This window comes from Pteropus medius, unplaced genomic scaffold, assembly GCF_902729225.1.
Source record: "Pteropus medius unplaced genomic scaffold, Ma_sr-lr_union100, whole genome shotgun sequence".
NCBI lineage: Eukaryota > Metazoa > Chordata > Mammalia > Chiroptera > Pteropodidae > Pteropus > Pteropus medius.
Genome location: NW_024349802.1, coordinates 17,746,239 through 17,769,666, shown reverse-complemented (window position 1 = coordinate 17,769,666; position 23,428 = coordinate 17,746,239). Strand labels below are relative to the sequence as shown.

The window sequence follows — 23,428 nt, the reverse complement described above, 5'->3', positions numbered from 1 at the left end:
GAAATTGATAAAAATGACTTCATTCTCTTGTCAACAAGAAAATGAGGAGCCCCCTCATCCCACTCCTTACCATGGGCACCTAGGGTTTGGGGTTGTTTTATTGTCTTTGCTCTTCGTTTGTTCACGCATGGTTATCTCTGCCTTGCTTCAGGATGAACATTTCTGTGACTTCGTGGACACACTCACAGAGTACCAGACCAAGAACATCTTGGCTTCCCCCATAATGAATGGGAAGGACGTGGTAGCCATAATCATGGCTGTGAATAAAGTGGGTGGGCCCCACTTCACCAAGAGAGATGAAGAGGTAAGAAGGTTTTAGAAACTGCTGGAGTGGCCATGCCAGCACGTCCTCCCAGCTCATGAAGTCCTCTGAACCTTGCTATTTGGCCTGGCCTCGGTTTCCCCACCTGTAAGACAAGGGGCTTAGTCTGATGCTCTCTGAGGGAGGCAGGACAGAGTAATGGTTAAGACATTGGGCTTTGGAGCCAAGAATGTAGGGATGATTGTTCTACTCTGCTAATATCTAGCCGACTTGGACAAGTTACTTAATTTCTGTGAACCTCTGTTTTCTTATCTATGAGAAATAATTACTTGGGGCTTTCCCTATTTTGGCATCTGATTCCTGAGCTTTAAAATATAGTTTTAAAATGGCAATAACTTTACAGTCTCCATCTCTTGGGGTAATTGTGGTGATCAGATAACATATATAAATGACATCACAGGGACTGCAAACAATAAATAGTAACTATTTTTCATTAATACACTCCATCAACATCCTACATTCTGTGAGTTTTATACTCTTAAAATGTAATATTTTATGAGTTGAGTCAGCTTTCCATAATCTATTTGCTCAAATTGTCTCTGATGAAGCTTTAAAAATATTCAGACATTTGCTGATGGGAGAAGTGGCCACGGAAAGGATTTCTCCTTCTCATCTATTTCCCCTCATGCTCTTTGATTTTCAGATTCTTCTTAAGTACCTAAATTTTGCAAATCTAATCATGAAGGTGTTCCACCTGAGTTACTTGCACAACTGCGAGACCCGGCGTGGCCAGGTAAGGGGGTGGCTCAAGGGACTGGACTGGACACATGCCTTTACTGAAGCATTGGAGTGGTCAGGCTGGAAAGGCAACCTAGGAATCAGCATAAAGTGTCTTTGCAGCATCTCCAGTGTTATGAGGTAGTGGATATATGTAAAGTTATATTCCAGAGTTATTACCTGCACGAGTTTTCAAGCTTGGATTTGAATCCCTATTAAGCCATTTATCAGCTCTAAGACCCTGAGCAAATCACTTAGCCTCTCCAAGCTTCAGTCTCCCCATTTGAAAAATGGAGATAATTATGGTTCCACTCTTAAATGATTATTGTCAATAGTAAATGAAATAATGTGTGTAGAGCACTAATACTTAATCAACGTTCGTTATTATTATTCTCTTTAACAAACTATGAGATAAAACAAATGGAAAGAGTTGCAGGCTGGCCAGTTACTTCACCTCCTTGAACCTCAGTTTCTCCATCTATAAAAATGGGGATAATTATCCTGTCTCTATCTCAGGGTTGCTGTGAGGATTAAATGAGATAAACTCTAGAAAGCTTCACCAAGACAAGGGGGTTGCTATTATTCTCTCGCTAGTGAGTTCTGCTTTGTGCCTCAAAAAACTTTGACGATATTTTTGTGTTTTTTCAGATACTGCTGTGGTCTGGCAGCAAAGTCTTTGAAGAGCTTACGGACATAGAGAGACAGTTCCACAAAGCCCTGTACACGGTCCGAGCCTTCCTCAACTGCGACAGATACTCCGTGGGGCTCTTAGACATGACCAAGCAAAAGGTGAGAAAGGAGCGTAGCTCTCCAAGAGCAGGTTACATACACGCTGAGAGGAGCCCAGGCTTGTTTTGCCCATTTAGTTGCACAGGGATGAGGCTAGGAGGATGTGGATAGTTGTGAAAAGTTTTTCATAGTTTTATACTTTAAAAGAGAAAAGCCGATATAGGGCAAGGTGAGTACAAACAACTTGTATCTTCCCTAGTCAGCTGGAAAAAAAAGCGCATGTGAGAAGGCTTGATGAGGTGGTGAAGGTGAGTAATAAAGAAGTTTCTTTGTGGGGGAAAGTCCAGAAAGAAGAAAGTTGCCAACTTCAGGAATTCTCAGAAAATGCATTCAGAGGTGGGCAAAAACCTTTCTTATGGTTTGTAGAGCCCAGGGTTGACCCAGGCAAGTGAAGTGGAGGCAGATACTTAGGTCTGTTCCATCAAAATGCTCAGGGGCTGGATTTGCCCCAAATGCATTGGTTAGGGAGGCAAAGCCTGAGAAAGTCTCTAGCTCTGTTTGTTAGCTAGGTTTTCCTAAACTAACACTCTCATTGCTCTTGCTCTATCTCTGCTCCTGAGGCTAATCATTTTCTGCCTTGGAATAGATTTCTAGAGTTACCTAGAGTTGTGATTTCCTATCCCAAAGACCCAAGGTCAAGGATTCCTGTCAGTTTCATTTTGTACACCTTGTCATGCTGAGTGTGGTGCCCAGACCAATGGAGACCCTCCAGATATTTGGTTGAATGACTACGTGAATTACAAGATCTGGGGTTGGAAAAGACCTTAGATCTAGCGCAGACTCCCAAATTTCACAGAATCTTCTGAGGAACTGTTTAAAAATTGCTGGGCTACATTTCCTGATTATCTGCTTTTTATACTTAATGCTTTGTGAATATCTTTCTATGTCAGTATACATGGATTCTGTTTAATAAGTCTTTATGTTGAAATATAACATATACACAGAGAAGAGCACTAATTATAGGTGAATAGTTTAATAATTTATCATATCCTCATGGAACCATCAATAAGATGAAAAAAATAGAACATTTCTAACCCTTCAAAATCCCCTTCCTTACCCCTTTGCAGTAACTTCTACACACTCCTGTCTGAAAGTAACAACTCTCAGACCTTTAATGCCATGTTAGTTTTGCCTACCTTTGACGTCCATATGAATGGAATCACACAAATACGTGCTCTTTGGTATCCAGCTTCTTTTGATCATTTTGATTGTAAACTCCGTCCTTGTTGCTCCACATAACATTTGTTCATTCATTTTCATTCCCTCAGAATGTTCCATTATATTAATAACCTACAAAATATTTATTTTTTCTACTATCGATGGACATCTGAGTTTTCAAGTTTGGGCTATTCTGAATATTGTTATTATGAACACTCTAATACATATCTTTTGGTACACAGTCAAATCCATTTCTTTTAGGCATTTTCCGAGGATTAGAAGTTCTGGGTAACAGTATTAGTAGATATTGCCCATCTGATTTTCAAAATGAATGTACCATTTTATCCTCCTGCCAGCAATGTAGGAGGGGTTCCTCACCAGTTCTTGGTATTGCCAGTCTTATTAATTGTTGTGAGCATGTAGTGTTATCTTTTTGGTTATTAACATGCATTCTCCTAATTACTGATGAGGTTGAACATTTTTTCATGTTTATTGGTCATTTGGATATCTTCTTTTGTGTAGTGCCTGTTCGAGTCTTTTCTCCATTAAAAAAAAAATCTGTTGCCTTTTTGATGTTACTGATTAGTGGGAGTTCTTTACAAATTATGGATATGGGTCCTCCTGTTGAATACACACATTGCAAATATCTTGCCCCACTCTGTGCTTTCTTTCTCTTAATAGTATGTTTTGATGAATGTAAGTTGTGAGTTCTAATGTAGGCCAATTTACCAATCTTTCCCTTTAGGGTTATTGGTGTTTGTGCCCTAAGGTGATGTAAATACTCACTTACGTTAACTTCTAAAAGCTTTATTGTTTTAACTTCTGCATGGAGTTCTACCGTCTACCTGGAATACTTAAAGTGTATAGTGTGAGGTCAGTATTAATTTTTCCATGTGGCTATCCAATTGACCCAGCACTATTTATTGAAAAAAACCTTTTTTTCCTCGTTCTTCTATTAAAAAGACTGCCTTTCCCTATCATACCTCTATCAACAATCAAGTGTCCATATATATGGAGTCTGTTTCTGGACTCTCTATTTCTCCCATTGGTATATTTATCTATTCTTCTGCAATATCATACTGTCTTAATTACATTATCTTTATAAAATGTCTTGATATCATTCACTAGTAAAAAGACCTCTAGGTCTGTTGTTACTATATATTAGACTTTTTCAACATATTTTATGTGTCTTACACACTTGTGTTTTGCATCCTTTTGTATTTTTGTTTTTCAATTTCGATATTTGTTCTTATCTATCTTTCATTAATCACCAATCCTTCAGTTGTGTCTAATTGGCTGTTAAAACTATCTATTGTGTTCTTAATTTCATGTATTTTTCAATCTTAGAAATTCCATTTCATTCTTTTTTTGTAGTTTCCAGTTCTCTGCTAAAATTCTCTATTCCGTATTTGACTTCTTGGACATAATCAGTTATTTTAGAGTCTGGGTATGACTCTGTTCCTGTAATCTGCTTCCCTCTTGATTTTTCAGTTAATTCTTATCTTATATATCTATTATTTTTGTTGGAAAACTTTTCAAGGGCTAGTCTATTTTGGCTCACTTTTATACCTAGGGCATAAACCTTCGGGGAGATCCCAGCCAAAAGTCTGGGGTGTTTTCAAAGGTATTCCTACTTGGCAGACCCTAAATTCTAGTTTTGTTCTTCTAGCCCATGAATCTGCTGAAAGCTTTGCTTAGCTTCCTAGCTGCTCCACATCATCTTTGGTATTAACAAGGGGTCAAAAGGAAAACTTGAATCCAATGTTGGGCTCACATAGCCAGGCTTCCCTTCTCTGTGGGATCTTGGCCCATCAAGTCCTTGCTGCCTTGCTAGCTCCATGACTCCTTCAAATAAATATTTATACATATATACACACATACACATGGTCTAGATTTTATAGTTATTCTCAGTCAGAGGATTGGTTTGGAACAAACGAACCACCAATAGCCGAAGTAGAAATTCTCTTCCTGTGTTCTTTAGCCCACATGGAGTTATCTCATTCTTTTGAATAGTATGGATATGCCATATTAATTTATTCTTTCTCCTATTGCTGGGCATTTAAATCATTTTTAAGCAGTCTTGCAATTAAAGATGATTCTGCAGCATACAATCATGGAGTTAAATCTCTACACGCTTGAACAGAGAATATCTACATAATAGAGCTGTGGAAGTGGAATTATTGGGACAAAATTTTGTTTTGTTTTCCCCAAATTTTCTCTCTAAAGACTGTACTATTTTACACTTGTGTTCACGCTTCATGAGCGTTCCATTTTCCCATGCTCCTACCAATTCTGAATGTCATACATCTTTTTATTTTTCCTATCCAAATGGGCAAAAATTGTTATTGCTTTTTACTTCTGATTGTTTTCTCACTGATTACCAGTGAGGGTCAATATATTTTGTTTGTTTGTAATTTAATTTTTCTTTCTTCATGTATTACCCTGATATATCATTTTTTCCACCTTTAAAATTGAATTGTCTATTTCTTATTAAAATATAAGAGTACTTTATATATGATAAAAGTTGTGTATCTGTCACACAGGCTACAACCATAGTTTCCCTTCCTGTGGATCATATTTTAACTTTGTTTATGTCATATAGAAGACTTAAATTTTCTTTTATGGCTTCCAAATTTTGGATTTGTTTAAGAAAGACTTCTCTATCCTCAATATTATAAAGAGAATATAAAATAATATAATGTGTTCTCTTCTAGTGTTTTATTGTTTTGATTACTCTGTATTAATCTTTCATCCATCTTGAAATTATGTATGAGTATGATGTGAGGTAGGAGTAAGTTTGTCCTCCCCACCCCATATTTTCTCAGTGGAACAGTAGTCTACATTTGCTCCCCTGTTTTGAAATGCCACAATTTTGATATGCCATTTTATCATGAACCAGAATTCCATATGCTCATGGGTCTATTATTCTCATTTTTGCCTTTAAAATAGCTCCCTAAGTGATTCTGGTACAGTTGGGCCATATACTGACTTTAGGAAGCCTCTGGTTCTAATGTGGTCATCCATTTGATTTTTGCATACTCTTAAAATATTTTGCCAAATATTGCTAAGTCCAGCAATAAGCTCTTTCATACGAATTCAGAAAGTAGTATATGAATGAATCCATACAAATGAATGTTTTTTTTTTTCAAACCAAAATAATTTCTGAGTAGTTGAATTCAAAAACTGCCATTTTAAAGTGCTCAGTTTGTACCTTAAATGATCTGCCCCCAGGTGCAGGCAGCTCTATGCCCTCTGTTTCTTCTGAACTCTCTCTCGAAAGGGAAAGTCACATTTCAGCAAAAATATTCTGATTTGGTCATCCCCAAAAGATGGAACAACCTGGCAATTAGAGGCGAGCTGAGCTACCTACAATCACTCTAAAAACCTATACCCACTCCTCCGCCCCGGGTAGCTAAGCTCTTACCTGAGCTACTGACTTTATGAAAGAAATCAATAAAAGCCACTGAATTATACACTTGAACTTGGTGAATTGTATGGCATGTGAATTATATCTCAATTAAGCTGTTTAAAAATCAAAGAAAGAAGAAAAATGAGAAAGAAAGAGAGAGAGAGGAAGGCAGGCATAAACATGCCCCACTTTCCACCCAACCCCTTGCTGACAACTTCTGTTTATTTCTGGAACAATCAATCTTCAGAGACACTCAGTGTTTGACACAGATGACGTCACACCAAGTACTTTTCCTTCTCCTGGGCTCCTCTAATATTCGTGTTCTTCCATTTCTGTTTTGGTTCTTACCCCATCTCCCTTACTATAGTTACTCGAGTACTTGATTGTCTCCTCCATGAGACAGTAAGTTCCCCCAAGGCACACACTGTGCCTTATCCATCTCAGTATATCTAGTGTGGCTCAGGTAGGCCTTGAGTTCAGATTTTCACCCAGAATTTCTTCCTTTTGTCAGTAGTCAAGAAAAATCTGAATTTCATGTGACTCCCTTCTCCTTGTTCTCTAGATGATATTAGAATAGGCAAACTGCCATGGCAAACATGTTCAAACAAGAGAGAGACCAAGAACAGGAAAGACTGGCATCCTACCCACCATAACCCAGTGCTAATTGATCACTGTCCCCAAACACCAACAGACGAATGAACAGAGCAGGCACTGGAGGACAGAGGCCTCCTCTGCAGGCCCAGGCTCGACCCACCACAAGCTGTGCAGCTCTGCAAGCAGTAGAACCAAAGGAGAAGTAGCAGGGAAAAGCCCACGCACCATCTCAGTCAGTTTCTTCTCCTGGGCCTGCATGACAGTGCAACGCCCTTGCTGGCCCTTTTCTCTCTTCCCCTGTCTTTGCCAGTTGTCTTAGGCATCATCCTTTCTTCTTGGATCTCAGATATGAATTGATCTGTCCATATTTGGCACTATTGTTTTTTCTTTCTTATCTGGGAAAAATATTTTTTTCCTGATTATGAAAGCAATAAAGTTTACTATGGAAACATTGCTAAATAAATTATAGTCTTATTCTAATCACCCAGAGAAAACCAGTTGTTAATGATTTGTTGAGAATTTTTGAGAGCATTTTCTATGCATAGTTAAACATTGAGATTACATGATCTATAATTTTTTGTCACCTCACATTTTTTACTCATCAGTGTATCATGAACACCTTTTTAATCAATACATAAACATCTGTAGCATCATTGTTATTAGGTGTACCATAATTGACTTAATAAGTCCCCTCTTATTAGACACTTAGGTTGTTTCTAATTTTTTACTATTATAAATGATACTGCAAGGAACATTGCTTTAGCTAAACCTTCAATCATGTATTTTCACGACATGTAATTATTGTTTTTCTCATTCCTAGGAATTTTTTGACGTTTGGCCAGTCCTGATGGGTGAGGCTCCACCTTACACTGGCCCCAGGACTCCAGATGGAAGGGTAGGTCTCTCTCTGGCAGATTCAGTATGATCAAATGTTGAATGAAATGAAAATGTCAGGCACTGTAGACCCTGCTGATGTTTTTTTTATCACTTGAATATTTATCTTCTCTGGGTTGGGTTTTCTCCTTTGAAGTTATGGTAATTCCTTATAATTGTCAAGCCTTGTAATTTGCAAGTGGTTTTTTTTAATGTCTTGCCAGAGTTTCACAGTAACCTGGTGTGGCTGACCAAGAAGGAATCAATATTCTCATTTCACAGAAGAGAAAAAAGCTGAAGAATTCACCCAGTAGTTCAGAATTATAGACAATTAGAGCTAGAAATATCCTTAATATCTAATTGAGAGTATATAAATTGGTAGCCAGAAGGTCAATTCGAGCCAATAGATTAACTTGTTGGCTGCATACATTTACAAATCTATCTTTTTACTTAAAAATTTTTTTTGAATTGGTAGCTTAGCAATTAAAAATCAAGATATTTCCCATAAATATCTATATTCTCGGTTTCTTTTAAAAAGGTAGAAAATCTGTCAAAATTGGACCCACAATCCCGCAGGGTTAATTCAATTGGAGCTGAGTATCGGCTGTCTCTTTGGAATGTGGCCTGAGCTCTCTAGTTTGCCACAGTCTCTCCTCATCACTCCCTCTTGTGTATACTCGGCCCCCTGCTTTTGTTTATGTTTCTATTGGGCCTATAGCACTTGAGTTTGTTATCTCTGGTCTCATACCATTGCTTCATTTTAAAGGTGAAGCACAAACACTTTAGAGAAGCTAAAATGATACAGGTGGGGATGTGATGATGATGCAGGGTAAACAGACTTAGCACTCAAATGGCCTATAGCACCCATAGAATGACTGAATGATCTTAGCTGAGGCCAGACAGGATAAGCAAGCAGCAGAGTCATCCCCTGAATTGAGTTTTAGTCCAGTGCTCTTCCCCACAAGCTCTTTTAGCCTATCCGAAATTTCTGCTAGGAGGCTTGATCCCACCCAGCCCACCTTAACCCTACCCCAAATAAAGGGCTATGTGTGTATGTGTGTATGTGTGTATGATAGACTTTATTTAGTCTTAATTCAAATTCTTGCTTATGAGTTTCATATACACACCTGAAAATATTTTAACCTTGGAATCTACGTGGTCTGCTGTGCTATATCCAAAGTGACCTTTATAACCTGCTGTTGTCCAGTTTCAAACTACTCTTTTACCCACACAATTTTGTGATTGCATTTGGGATGACTGACTCTTCAAGGAGTGTATCATGTGCCACTGTCAAAAACGATTTGGGGACACCTTTCCTTTTGAAGTACAGCTTTTTATGTTGACAGTGCTGACATGTTACCACTGAGTTTTTTCTCCAATTACCATATGAGCTGAACATGTATCTTCTCAAAATTTACAAGGGAGAACTAGAATAGAGATCACCATAGCTTTCAGACACCACCAACTTCAGTTAACTTCAATTTCCTTAGCAACTCTGATATTCAGCTCCCTGAGCTGAGTCTTGAGGTTAGAGGTCACCTCCAACTCCAGGACGGCCAGAGAAATGTTGGGCTCTAACTAATCTGTCTCTTCACCTTCAAGCACCCCAGTCTTTAAAATTGAACTGAACAGGACCTTTTCTCACTGAGTGCCAGCCCAGGAAGAGCTGCCCATCATTTGATCAATTCAAGAAGTTTTGGTTTACTGAGGTGACTAACACACTCATGGTTAAGACTTTTCTTTCCCAAAATCTTCTACCCCTCAGATAGTAAGAGCTCAGTCAGTCCTTGCAAGAGTATGAGGCATTACGTTGTGACAGAAAAGGCCAGAAGGCAAAAGACTTTGGTTTTGGTTGGTTTTTAACTTGTAGGATGAACTTGGTCAAATAACCCCTTGGGTCTCTGACTTTCCCATCTATGGGGCACTGTGACTGAACTCATCTCCAAAGTCCGTTCCAGGTTTAGGACACAGCTAGTGAGGAAAACATACATAGGCCTGAGCTTGGGCCAGACACAGCATGACAGGATTAGTCAAAAGCGGATCTTCTGAAAGGAGCATGGGCTTGGAGGAAGGAGCATGGGCTTGGAGGAAGAAAGCCTGAGTTCACATCCCTGCTCCACCAGCCAGGTGTGTGGCCTTGGGGAACCTCTCTAAGCCTCACCTTCCTCATCTGTAATGTCTGACCTAGTAGTACCCTGGGAACTAAAGGAAATTACATGTTGATACACAGTAGGCACTCCAGTCTCATGGCTACCTGGCTTGAATCACTCTCTCTGCCAGGAACTTTACCTGGATTATGTCATTCACTCTTCTTCTTCTGTTTGTGAAGGAGGTATCTTCATTTCCCCTCATTTGATAGTTGAGAAGATTGAGGTCTGGAGGGGTCAAATCATTTGCACAAATTCAAACCCCAGATGCTTTCTTTTCTGGTAGCTGGTTACAGTCATGCTTTTCAACATTCCCTTTGCCTTCTAACATCACTCTCACACTTTATCTGCCACATTCACATTAGAAATACAGCTTTTGTCTGGATTTTGACCAATTAACTTCCCCAAATCTTGGGTTTAAAGCTCCGCAATAGCAGCTACACCTCACTTCATCTCCTTTTAAAAATAAAGTGTTGTACATGTGTATTTTAATTATTAAAAAGTTATACAGGCTAATTAGGCTTTTCGGTGAAAAAAAATATATAACACTTATTTTAAAACTAGTATATTTCCATGCACAGTGATTTGGCTAGGGCTGTATTTGTGGCTCTTTCAAAGACCCTTGTGTTACAGCCTTAGCTGCTCTGGTGGAAGGTAACAAAAGTGCTCTTTGGTGGCTCAGTTTTGACTTTCCAAAGGCTGGTGAATTCCTACATTAATATGGCCTTGATGGCAGCTTGACTGAGCTACAGTATATGAAAAAAAGCCCTATTTACCTAAAGCACACTGACCTTTTTGTGCTTTCTGTGAAAGCAAATTGATTCTCCTGTGGGTTTCAAAAAACATGTTCATTTCTAACCTTTCTAAAAGAGTCTCATGACTACCCCTGGACAGGGCAGCCTGCAGGGCCCACGGAGCCAGCAGCTTGCCTGGGGCTGCAGTCAGCATCCCATGCCCAAAGACAGATGGCCCTAACACAAAGACCCGAAGAAGGTCGAGAAGGTCATAGAAGTTAGCCTCCTCCTCCTCCCAACGTGGAAACTTAGCTCTTCCAAAGCCCCAGCAGATAATTTGGTCTCTTTGCTTTCTAGAACTGCCTACGGGTTACAACTTCACTTCTAAAAAGTGTTCTTAGCACAATTTGTTTATATTTATTGAAAAAGTAATGCATGAGCACAGTGAAAAGCTCACACTGTACAGAAGGGAACAACACAGAAATCCAGCCTCCTGAGACGGGTTAGCAGTCAGGAATGTCTGTGGGTATCCAGATGTTCTTGGATATGTAGATGTATTCGACTACCTCCACCCTCAACAAATGTGATGATTTCATTTTGTGTCTTACTTTTCCCACCTGCCTGTGTTTTGACATCTTCCCTATCAGCACAGATACAACTTCATCGTTCTGGAGACATGCACAATATCCACTGTACACAGTCACTCAATTTGTTTAACTACTCTCCTAACGATGGCCATTACATTGTCTCCAGGCTTTTTAAAGCAGTCTGGCTGAGACCCCCGGATGAGGCAAATGATGCTTTTACCTATGTCTGGGAGTATATCTATAGGATCCGTCACTATAATGTGGAATTACTGGGTCAAAGAATATGTGCATTTTAATCTTTGAGGGATATTCCCTACCATCCAACTACAATCTCAGAATTATAGCTGGGAGGGGCTTTAGGGATTATCCAGTCCAATTTTTAAACATCTCTGATTGTCTTAGAACCCTAGACTTCCACAATGGCTGCCTTGGCCAGAGATGAGGGTCTCTATGTACTCAACTCTGCTGCCATTAGGGCGGTTCTACTTTCATCCGCTTTATATGATTAGATCAAATGCTTTGTTTGGGGAAGGCGTTCTGCTGCTTAACAGCATCAACAAACACCACTGATTTTGCAGCTGGGGGAACTGAGGCCCAAAGAGTACTCATGGTAAAACCAAGAGTAGAGCATGAGTCTTCACACTAGATCTAGTTTCAGCTCCATTTCATCACATGGTAGGGTTCATCTAGTCTCCACTTGGATGCTTCCTATTCGAGGGAGCTCACATCTACCCTGGGCCCGCTGACGTCTTTAGAATAGCTCTAGCTTCTGTCTCCTGTTAAGTTAGAGTGTACTTCTTGGAAGGGTTCAGTCACCGTAGCTGCTGCCAATGCTGGTTGTTGAGGAGCAGAGCCTCTCTCGCATAGGCCTGAAGAAAGTCATGATCTCCTGTCAACCAAATGGACCTTCAGACAACCTTGATTGGGTCAGGAATTTTCTTTGTAGAGTTGCTGAGTCAGGAGGCAGAGTGGGGCCCAGGCGTTTACATTTAAATCTCTAGAGCATTCTCAGAACACCTGTAGTAAAGGAACAGGTTGGTTTTTTTTTGTTTTTGTTTTCGTTTTTAATTTCTAATCCATTTGGACTGGAAATTTTCAAAATGAAAAATAAAAAAACTAAAAAGACGTACAAAATATAAGTCTTCCCATTTTTTTTTTATTAGTTTCAACAGATCTAACTTAGTCAAACTGCTATAAAAGCTTCTACATGCCAACTCTCAATGTTTATTTTTATCTCATCAAGGAATGGCCACAAATAGTTTGCAGATAGGTATCAGTCCAGGGACCACACTTTAAATAGTTCTGTTCCAGGTGAGAGTGATGCAGAGAGCAAAACACTGCTTTAAGTTATTAACCTTAAGTGACATAGTAAAACGAACATGGAACATAAAAGTCAAGGTTCTGGTCCTGGCTCACTCTCTTACTGTCCTTTCCTCTCTCTGGGTCTCATTTTTCTCATTTTTTAATGGTTGCTAACTTGCCTGTCACACCTGGGAGTTCAAATAAGGTGATGGAATTTTCCATGGAGCACTACCAGTTAGGAAGTCATGTCATTGGACAGATTTATTCTAAGAGTGAGAACTTTAATGGTGCAAGGAGGTGGGAGGAATGAAAGAGTTGGAAAGCGAGTTAGGAGGCATGAGGCACGATTGAGAAGACAAATCTGGAAGAGCTGACATAGCAAGGAAGGCAGTTGAGTGGTAGGAATGAATGAAAAAGGGCACTGTGTCCATGGAGCTGAGCCCTACATGGAGAATGGCTGGGTTGACAGTGATTCTGAAAGGAACAAGAACTTCCATTTTAACTCCTTTTCTCCCTAAACTTGAGCAGCTGCTTTCTCCCTTACTTCTTGTACTCAAACTCTAGATACCCTTGGAACACTTCCTATCCCTCTTTCCTGCCCTGGATCCCAGCCCCTGTTTGGCTACTGTAGGCTGGGTCTAAGGAGCACACAAAATCCTGAGTTAGCTGAAAACTGAATGGTCTTCAGAGGCAGCTGGAACACAACCTTAGAAATTCAGGCTGGGGCTTCTGAAAAACCCTAGGGGCACGCAGGAAAGAATAAGGCCTGTGTCATAGACACACTCCTTCTGAAGTTCTCTCTCAGATTCTGAAGGTACATATTTCTCTCTTTTGCCTAGGAAATCAACTTTTACAAGGTCATTGACTACATCCTGCATGGCAAAGAAGACATCAAAGTAATCCCGTAAGTCAGATGGCCGTACTTCACTTCAAGTGGACAGGGAATGTCACCCTACCATGTGCCCGAAGGAAAATGAGAGTCAGAATATTTGTAAGCATTGGCCGCCACAGTATATGCCATCTGAATTAATAAAGAGGAAAAATGAATAATAAATGCATGCTTTATCAAACCAAAAGAAGGCAAAATAAAAATTTAGAAAGGACAGAAAGCGTGTGGGAAATGTACAAAGTGAACATTAGATGATATTTAAATCCAAATATATCAGTAACTTCTCTAAATGTAAATCAACTGAATATTCCAATTAAATGACAAAGATTGCCAGGCTGAATAAGTAATTAATCTCTCATATTTCATTGATTCTAAGAAGCACAGTTTTCTACTTCTTGCATTTCCGAAATAGAATCAATGACATTGTATAATTGCTGTCAGCCAGACAGTAGTCAGATATAGTTGTTATTGCCTACCTATGCATGCACTTGGTCATAACCATTCATATAGCTATGTCTTCAGGTGAGTTACATGTGTTAGTTGTATCCATATTGAATTTAATTGTCATATAAAGCAACTTAAAGAGATTATATTATGATGCAGCATTGAAACCAAAAGTTGGTTTGAATGGCACAAAAAGACACGAAAAAAGTATAAAATATGATAAAAATCTATATCTAAATTCTGAAAGAGCTCTGATGGTATTAATAAAGTAATAATTATAAGTTCAAAGAACATTGCATTACAGATTAATGGGCAACATTTTATCTTTCTCTGTTGCATATGAAAAATAGTTTGTCAAAGAACTCCTAGAGTTCCTAGATATGAAGAAATACTGTATATCCTGTTTACGAGAAATCTATCTACAAGATAAGAATACAGAGAGATCGACAGTAAAAGAATGAAAAAAGATTTACCATGAAAATGCTAATCGAAAGAAAACTGAAGTAACTATAATAGTATCAGATAAAAATAGACATGTCAAAGAGCATTAGTCAAGTTAAAGATAGTCACTTTTCGATGGTAAAGGTGTCAATTTGTCTTGATATTACAGGGAGATGTTACAATTATAAATTTGCATACACTTAATAACATAGCCTCAAAAATAAAAGCAAAAGCCGACAGAAATATAAGAAGATATAGACAAATCTATGTTTGCTAATTGATATGAGAAGCAGACTAAAACAAAAAAAACAGAATATAGACTATTTGAATAACACAATTAACAAACTTAATTTAATGGATACACATACACACACACACACACATATATAAATGCATACATGTGTATGTATATATAAATATAACACAGCATCTTATCTCCCAAACTATAAAATATTCCTTCTTTTCAAGCATACATGTGACCATGTATTTACATTACATTAGTTGTTGATATAATGGGCCATAAAAGCAAACCTCAATACATTTCAAAAGATTGAAATTATACAGAGAATGTCCTCTGATCGCAATGAAAATATGCTAGAAACTATAAGAAAAGCTAATTAGAAAAATCCCAACATACAACTAGAAAACTAGGAAACATTCTTCTGAAAAAAAAAAAATACATCCACAAATAACCCATGGGTAAAAGAATAAATCAAAGGAAATTAGGATATTTTCTGAACGGAAAAATAATGAAGATATTACATATCAAAACCTATGAGAAGAAGTAAAATTGTACTTAAGGTGAAATTTACAGCCTTAAGTGTGTATATTTACATATATATTTGTATATTTATAGTAATATTTATAATCTAAATATAATATTTATAATAGAATAAATATGATGATATTTATAATATATTTTAATAATATATTATATTTATAATATAATATTTATAATAATATGTGTATTTATATACATATTAGAAAAGAATAAAAGCTTAGAAAGTAATGAACTATGTACTCACCTGTATCAGTCAGGGTCCCAACAGAAAATAAGTGTCATATTCAAATTAGGATATTTCAAGGAAGGTTTATTACGAAGGAACAAATTACAGAGGGGTGGGTGGAGTGAAAGAAACCACAAGAGAATGTGCTAGTAGTGGTGTTGTTATAAACACTCCTGGGCCCAAAGGTAGTTTCTAGAACCTGGAAGGAGACAGAGTCATGTAGAGTCACTTTAAGAGGAGCATTGCTCTTCAGTCAAAGAACATAGTGAACCCAAAGCAACCTTGCCGGGAGAAACCTAAGGAAATAAATAACCCAACCCATTGCTCTCCCCATTGGGCCAAAATCAGCCAGAAGTCAGAAGGCCAGGAGCCCTGTCGATGTAGTCGATACAGATGCGCCTCAGCGGACAGAAAGGAGCAGGTTAGAGAGTGGATCTGCAGGGGCAGACAGAAGCTATTCATCACATTATCTCAATAAATTAATAACAAATGAACAAAAATAAATCCAAAGAAAATAAAGATCGGCCCAGAAATTAGCAAAGTAGAAAAAGGTAAATGATGAGCAAATCTGGCTCCTCAAACAGTAATAAAATTGACAAATTTCTGGCAAGACTGAGCAAGAAAAATAGAGAGAAAAATCAAATCAACTGTATCGGGAATGAAAAGGGAGAATAAATTATAATGACACAGACATTGAAAATATAACAAGAGGATATTATGCCAAAAAATTTAAAATCTAAATGAAATGGGCCAATTGCTAGGAAAATAAAACATACTGAATACAAATCAAGAAGAAATAGAAAACTGTAATAGTCTTATAGCAATAAAATAAACCCAAATCTTCCCACAAAGATACTACAAGCCCAGAGGCCTTCAGCGGTGAGTTCTACTAAATACTTAAGAAAGAAATAATGCAATTTTCATACAAATTATTCAAGAAAATAGAAAAAAAAGTGGCTAGTATAAAATTGATATCACAACCTATCAAGGGCTGTATGAAAAAGGAAAATTCAGACCAAGCTCGCTTATGAACCTAGATGCAAATATCCTAAATAAATTTTAGCAAATAATAACTACAAAGGATTATACATCATGATTCAATTAGATTTATTCCAGGAATGCAGGATTGGTTTAACATTTTAAAAAAATCATTCAATATAATTTGCCACATTAAGAAAAACATGACATAATTGTCTTCATAGATGAGAACTTTCTTTATCTTCTAAAAATAATTTTTTTAAATGTCAGAAATACTAAGTATTGACAGAGACATGGAGCAAAGGAGACTCTAATATACCACTGATGGGAGTAAAAATTGGTACAACCTCCTTAGAAAAGAGTTTGGCCTTATCTAGTAAAGTCAAAGATATGCATATCTTATGACCCAGAATTTCTACTCTTCAGTATATACCATGTAGAATTGAGAGCACATTTACACCAGACTGGTCATAGCCTCACTGTTTATATGAACGTCACACTAAGGGGAAATGTCCACCAATAGTTGAGAGGATAAATTGTGCTAAACAGTCATATGAGGGAAAACTCAAAGTCAATAAAAAGAAAGAATTACATCAACATGAAAAAGAAGCCAAATAAATATATATATTATATGATTCCATCCAAATGAAGTGGAAAAATAGGCAAGATTAAACTATAGGGTACCAGAAAGCCTACTTAGGTGGTAAAACTACATGAAAGCAAGAATATCATTTATAACATCTGAACAATGGTTGCCTTTGGGGCTAGGGAGAAAGCTGCCATTGGGAGGGGCAGGTCAGGGGTCTTTAAGGTACAGACAAGGTTGTTCTTGATGTGAGTATGGTTTCACAGATGTTCATTTTCAAATGATTGATGAAGATTTTAATGCATTTTTCTACATGTATATTTTCCCTCATAGTAAACAGGTAAAGGATAATAATTCCAAAAATTGTAATATTGCTGTGAAAAATAAATAAGCATGTAAAGTGCCTAATTTAGTGCTCGGTAGGTGATAAGAGCTCACCATAGATGAGTTTCCCCACACTCTCTCTGGTATTAAGCTGACTCTCTCTATATAAGTATTAATAGAGGAAAATGATGGTATCTGTTTTTGCTCAGCAGCCAATAACAATCTGTTGAATGAATGCTGTCTCTTTTCTTGGATAGTCAAACTCAGTATGCAGTCAATAAAATGTAGTTATCATATTGTCTCAGTGTCTAAATTTGGACATTCAGATGCTTAGTCAAGACTTGGGGCTCGTTCAAGTATAGTGAATATAAGTGGGTGTTGGGAGCACCAGAGGGTATAGAGATGGCAAAGACCCAGATTCAAGTTTTTAGTCCAACTGTCCTTACAGCAAAAGTTACCATTTGTCTTTGGTCTCTACAGGAATCCACCTCCTGACCACTGGGCTTTAGCAAGTGGTCTCCCCACTTATGTTGCACAAAATGGCCTGGTAAGTAATACAACCTTGAAAGGGGAGAGTTGAGTCAGGTAGAAGAATGAAAGGATTTCAGATCGAGAGAGTGGAAAAAATGATGAGAAGTGTGGATCTCTAAGAGCCTGATTCTCTCGTTTCTCAATTCACTTCACGGTTGGTTCATTCAAGGAAAAGAACAGAGAATTGACATTTGAGAAAATATGAAGTACACGGAAATAATCTTTAGATGGAAAGGTGCATAGTCTCACTGACAAATAAAGATACTTATACATATGTCAGGGACAAAGTCATGACTGTTTGGTCTTCCAGGCTCACCATGGACTAAGTCCTACCCTCTCATACCAGAGACTTAGCTGCCATTCCCAACCCCTCATCTCTACTACATTTCCAGCCATACCATGTACAGCAGAGCTCAAATGCTCTATCTCCCACCATGCCCCACCCACTCGGGGTCAGCATACCCTATCTCAGAGAGAAGGGTCATGTCTGTTAGCTGCACATCACCTCTATGTTTGAGCCTAGTTACCTCTATGTCATTCCCCAGTCACAGAAACAGAAGGAAGGTTCAGAGGAATCTGGAGACCCAGGAGAGAGCTATCTGCATGGTAGAGTAAAGTGGTCCAATGTTCAGAAAAGGAATCTGGCAATATACAGCCAGAGCTACAACACTTTTTATTTCTTATTCTGCTTTGGGGTTTATACCCCAAGGAATAATCCCTTTCAAAACAGAACCAAATGCAATTGATTCAAAGATGTTTAGAGTAGCAATATTTACATTAATAAAAAGGAAAAACAGGACACAACCCAAATATGCAACAAGAGGAGGACAAAAAACAGGACACTGTACAACTATTAATAATTATAAATTGTAGCCTTAACTTTTTCAAAGCTTGGAAGTGACTCAGGAGTAAGGCAAATGGCAAGAAGTAATTTATCAGGTAGTTTTTCTGTCCACTAGTCTCAGTTAATAATTCAAAATCATCTTGAGCATGTCTACTAATGAAAAGAATGTGAATGCCTTGGGCAAGGACACAGTGTTTCTGAAATAACATGCGACGCTTCGCCAAGTACTCTACAAGCTTAATTACAGCTCCATTATTCTTATTCACGGTTTTCAGATTTGCAACATCATGAATGCGCCTGCAGAGGACTTTTTTGAATTCCAGGTAAGTCATTTTAAATTTTTTCTCTTAGTCATATGATATTTTTCCCCCCAAAGAGGATTAGAATACATTAGAATCCATCTACTTTATTGAAAAGCAGACTCAGCAAAGTAAAAACATGAGTAGAAAAAGTTCTGTGTGCATGGAAGTGGGGAGAGAGTTAATTTGGTGAATTCCAAGGCCCTATTTGGTTTTAACATTCACATCCTTTGCTTTCTGGCCTCAAAACCCTTGCTCATGCTGTTCTCTGCCCAACCGTCATGTCCTGCCCGAATCCCCTCCGCCCCTCAGTAACAACCTCAACTGCTAGGAAATTTTGATAAAGTTTTAATGTGCTTTACCTGGCTGAATATAATTTCTGCCTCCTTGGGATTTTCATGGAATATTGTTTAGTATTCCATTTGATTTTGTTTGTTTTGTCTTTTTCACAAATGTTTATGGAGGGCATCCTCCACACCAGGCATAAGCACAACGCTACACTGGTTACATTGGTGGACTAGACAGGTGTAGTCTTCGTCTCCATGGAGCTCACGATCACATGGAGGAGAGGCATGTGGGGCGCTGGTCAGGAGAAAAGCCAAGGGATGGAAGAGGGAATCTCTCAGGGTGGGCCTGACTTAATCTGGGAGGAATCAAGGAACATGTCCCTGAGAAATTATGTTTGGCAGTAAAGAAAGGAAAGATTTCAAAAAAGAGAGGGCTTGATGGGAGTAACTAAAGTAGGTCAATGAATCTGTGTGAGAGACTAAGGAGGAGAGTGGCAGGGGGAGATTCTAGAGAGGCAGACAGAGGCCAGATCACACAGGGCCTGACAGGCCAAACCAAGGAGTTTCTCTTTCTTACTGTATTTCCTTTACTTCATCTTTTATGATCAATCCTTGTCTTTTAAACTACTCCTCTCAGCAAAATATTATCTTCTTTTGGTTGAGGGTTGGGTTTTATCTTTCTTGACATCGTCAGCTCTAGGTGTTCTGTTAATATTTGTTGAGTTTTGCATGCTAGGCATAAGAAAAATAGATCATTAGCAATCAGGAAATAATTAAGAAGGGAATAAAATCAACTGCTGGAAAAATTAGTGAATTACTTTTTTTTACTCTTTAAAGAACATTATGAAGTTGCTCTGAGAAAACATACTTCCAAAGTTAGAATTGTATGTCTGTGTCGTGATTTTGACCTTATCAGTGTGACAAGCCAAAACTGTTGCTAAGAGTTGCTACTCTGATTAAAACTATGACAGAACTTCGTCTTTACCCAAGTCATCCAATGAATTACAGTTTACCCACATTAGTAAATCAAATCTCATCTTGTTTTTATTCCCTCTCCCACTCATCTTCCACGAAGTAGCTTGAGTGATTTTGTCAACACATAGGTTGTATCGAGTAACTTCCCTGCTTAAAAATCTTTAATGTTTTACCATTTCACTTTCAATAAAATCTGTCTCCATGTCATGACTTTCAGAGGGATGGAATTCCCTGAACGCTAGGTAGAGAGTTGGAGGAAGGCAGGTCTTGAACTCATTTCCTGACCAGTAGTCCTGTGCTTGTTGCGTGATATTCTATATTCCTCTGGGGACACTCTTTGACCAGGTTCTGAGTTCCAGTGTTACTTAAATATTAACAATTATCATCTCCCCACCTTAAGAATCTTGGAACTTTCAAACTGGAAGACTCCAACTCCAGGAAGCCTTCCTTGACTTCTTTCTCTCCTCTGGCTCCCACAGTACCATAAAGAACTTCCCACATGTGGTATAATTGCTCATTTACCTTCCAGATTATGAGCAACCTGAGGACAACATCTGTACCTTATTTGCCTTGGTTTCCCCAGCTCCTAGCTTAGTTCTTTGTACATTGTAAGATGTGATGAATCAGTGGGAAAAGAGTCTAGAGATTATCTCATCCAGTTATCCCCATTTTATAAGTGACAGATGGGAAGTGACAAAGGGCATCTTATGATTGATCAGGAAATTTCGCCTCTATTTTCCCATTTGTTCCATGATGCGCATACTCTTACTCCTGTCCTCATCCACAGATGAGAATATTGAGGCCCACAGAGATAAAATGACATGCCAAAGTAACACAGAAAGTCAGATCGAGAGACAAAGGCGCAGATTATATCTACATGATTAATTCAAAGTTATAAGAATCCCCAATATGGCCCCTTCTAAGCCCATCAACACTTATATCTGAAAGGGGAACACTAGGTCTCCAGACTGTTCATGCACTTCATTATATCCCCAACTGCCTGGCACATAATGGCCTTGACATCTGAGGGATGAAAACAATATACTATCTGGTTCAAGGAGCTCCGACCAGATGGGCTCTCTGCTCAGGGTGTTTGGTGACTAAACCCATGCAAAATCCAACAAGTCTGTCCTCTTGCTGCCACCTCCTCCAGTCAGGGTCACGACACAGCATGAAGTCCATCACTGCTGCCTCTAGTCTGGTACCCGAGGAAAACTACTCTGGTTCTTCTCTTGTAGAAAGAGCCTCTGGATGAATCTGGATGGATGATTAAAAATGTCCTTTCTATGCCAATTGTGAACAAGAAGGAAGAAATTGTTGGGGTGGCTACATTTTACAATCGCAAAGATGGTAAACCTTTTGATGAAATGGATGAGACCCTCATGGAGGTAGGTTTGCAAGGTCTCTTGTTATTAAGATTCAGAGATTCAGACTCTGTTTGCAACAAGCTGGACCTCCAGAGCCACGTGGTGGGTCCCTGGCTTGCTGCTGCCCTAACTGGCGGAGAGGTGGGGAGCCCACCTGTAGAAACTACTCTGACTCAGCCGACTTTCTTTGCCCTCACTTCTGCACTGCCTGACATATGTTGTCAGAGATATCCACATTCCATTTTTAGAAAATTAATAAACCTATTTTTTAGAGCAGCTTCAGGTTCACAGCATAATTGAGAAAAAAGTGCAAGTTTCCTTCTACCTCCTGTCCCCACATGCATACAACGCATTCCTTTTTGTGAAGTTGTTGTGCATAAGAATGAAGCTTTATGTGTGTTAGTGCTTTATTGAAAGTGCATTCCCATCCATTATTTTATCTTATCCTCACAACACCTCTTGAGAAGAGCAGCACATGGCTTAGCAAATCCATTCGATAGCTGAGAAAGTGGAAGCTTAGAAGGTCGTGCCTAAATTATCGAGGCAGGATCAAACCTGGATGTTCTGTTCTGCCTCTGATCCTTCCTTTTTTTTTTCCCCCTAGTCTTTAGCTCAATTCTTGGGCTGGTCTGTCTTAAATCCTGACACCTATGAGTCAATGAACAGACTTGAAAACAGGAAAGATATTTTCCAGGAAATGGTAAAATATCACGTGAAGTGTGACAATGAAGAAATCCAGGAAATCCTGGTAAGTAAAGTCCTTTTCTTGTTCCTGCTCTAGCAGACACTGTGCCCTGGTGATATGGCCAGAGTGAAGTGAGACTTAAAGCTCCGTGAGGCAGAGATGAGGGGGAGGGATGGGCTTGTTCCCCGCTTTATCCCTCTGCCAATCACAGGGGTACTGTGGGCCCTCAAGTTGAATGGATGAATGAATGGATCAACGAGGGCCAAAGAGTCATACATAATGGTTGCTCTGTGTGGCTTGAGGACAGCTATCCCTTGTAGGATCACCATAGTCTTGGGACCAATCCTTGGCTTACCAGATAGAGAAACTCCATTTTTCATTGTGCTCAAGACCAACTTGGTACTGCAATGGAGTCAACCAACCACCGCCCCTGCTGAGAGGAAGCTCTGTCTGACTGACCAGTGGACAATGGTCAGCTTCTCAGAGACTCCTTCCTTGGAGTCAGCTCACTTGGAAGAGCCAGTCAGGTCACAGAGGAGTTTGGTGAGCAAAGAAGTATGATAGAGGGGTTAGAGGTTAGTAGAATGCCTTCACATAATTTCATTACTTTACAGTTTATAAGACAATTTCATACTTATGATATCATTTGATGCTTACTACAGCCCAGTAGGGTGGGCAGGCTAAGGATTTCTATCCCCATAGTAGAAATGAAGACATCAAGGCCCAGCGGGGAAAGTAACTTGTCCCCAAATCACCCAATTCATTAAATAGATCTCACTTAACCTTTATTAGGATGATGAGCAAATTCTCTACCACTCTTTTGAATAGGCTGGCTCATGAGATACCATCAAGAGAGGTATCCAAGAAAAGGCTAGATGATCATATGTCAGTGATGCTATAGAGGAGAGTTCTATCTGGGGTGAGATATTGAATAAGATATGTGAGAATTACTGATTCATCATTCCTGGGATTTTGGTCTTAAAGAGACTAAGGTTTTAGAGGTAAATTGAATTAGCCAAATGGCATTGGATATGCTATCCAGCTGAGCTCCCAAGACCTTGTTTATGCACCTCACAAGTTGAAACAATACAGGCCAGTGTTTTCAGGGGCAATTTATTTAGGTGAGAAGACATCACAAC

General features: G+C 38.8%; 1 protein-coding gene across 1 annotated transcript in view; it reads left to right on the top strand.

Annotated features, from left to right (window-relative positions):
- PDE6A (phosphodiesterase 6A) overlaps positions 1 to 23,428 on the top strand; it is a 69,809-nt gene that overhangs the window by 24,455 nt on the left and 21,926 nt on the right. The window contains exons 3-11 of the mRNA XM_039836524.1: positions 152 to 304; positions 966 to 1,055; positions 1,688 to 1,828; positions 7,810 to 7,884; positions 13,472 to 13,536; positions 17,782 to 17,848; positions 18,952 to 18,999; positions 21,476 to 21,625; positions 22,209 to 22,352. Of these exons, the coding sequence (XP_039692458.1) occupies positions 152 to 304; positions 966 to 1,055; positions 1,688 to 1,828; positions 7,810 to 7,884; positions 13,472 to 13,536; positions 17,782 to 17,848; positions 18,952 to 18,999; positions 21,476 to 21,625; positions 22,209 to 22,352 (933 nt within the window). The remainder of the gene's footprint in view (positions 1 to 151; positions 305 to 965; positions 1,056 to 1,687; positions 1,829 to 7,809; positions 7,885 to 13,471; positions 13,537 to 17,781; positions 17,849 to 18,951; positions 19,000 to 21,475; positions 21,626 to 22,208; positions 22,353 to 23,428) is intronic.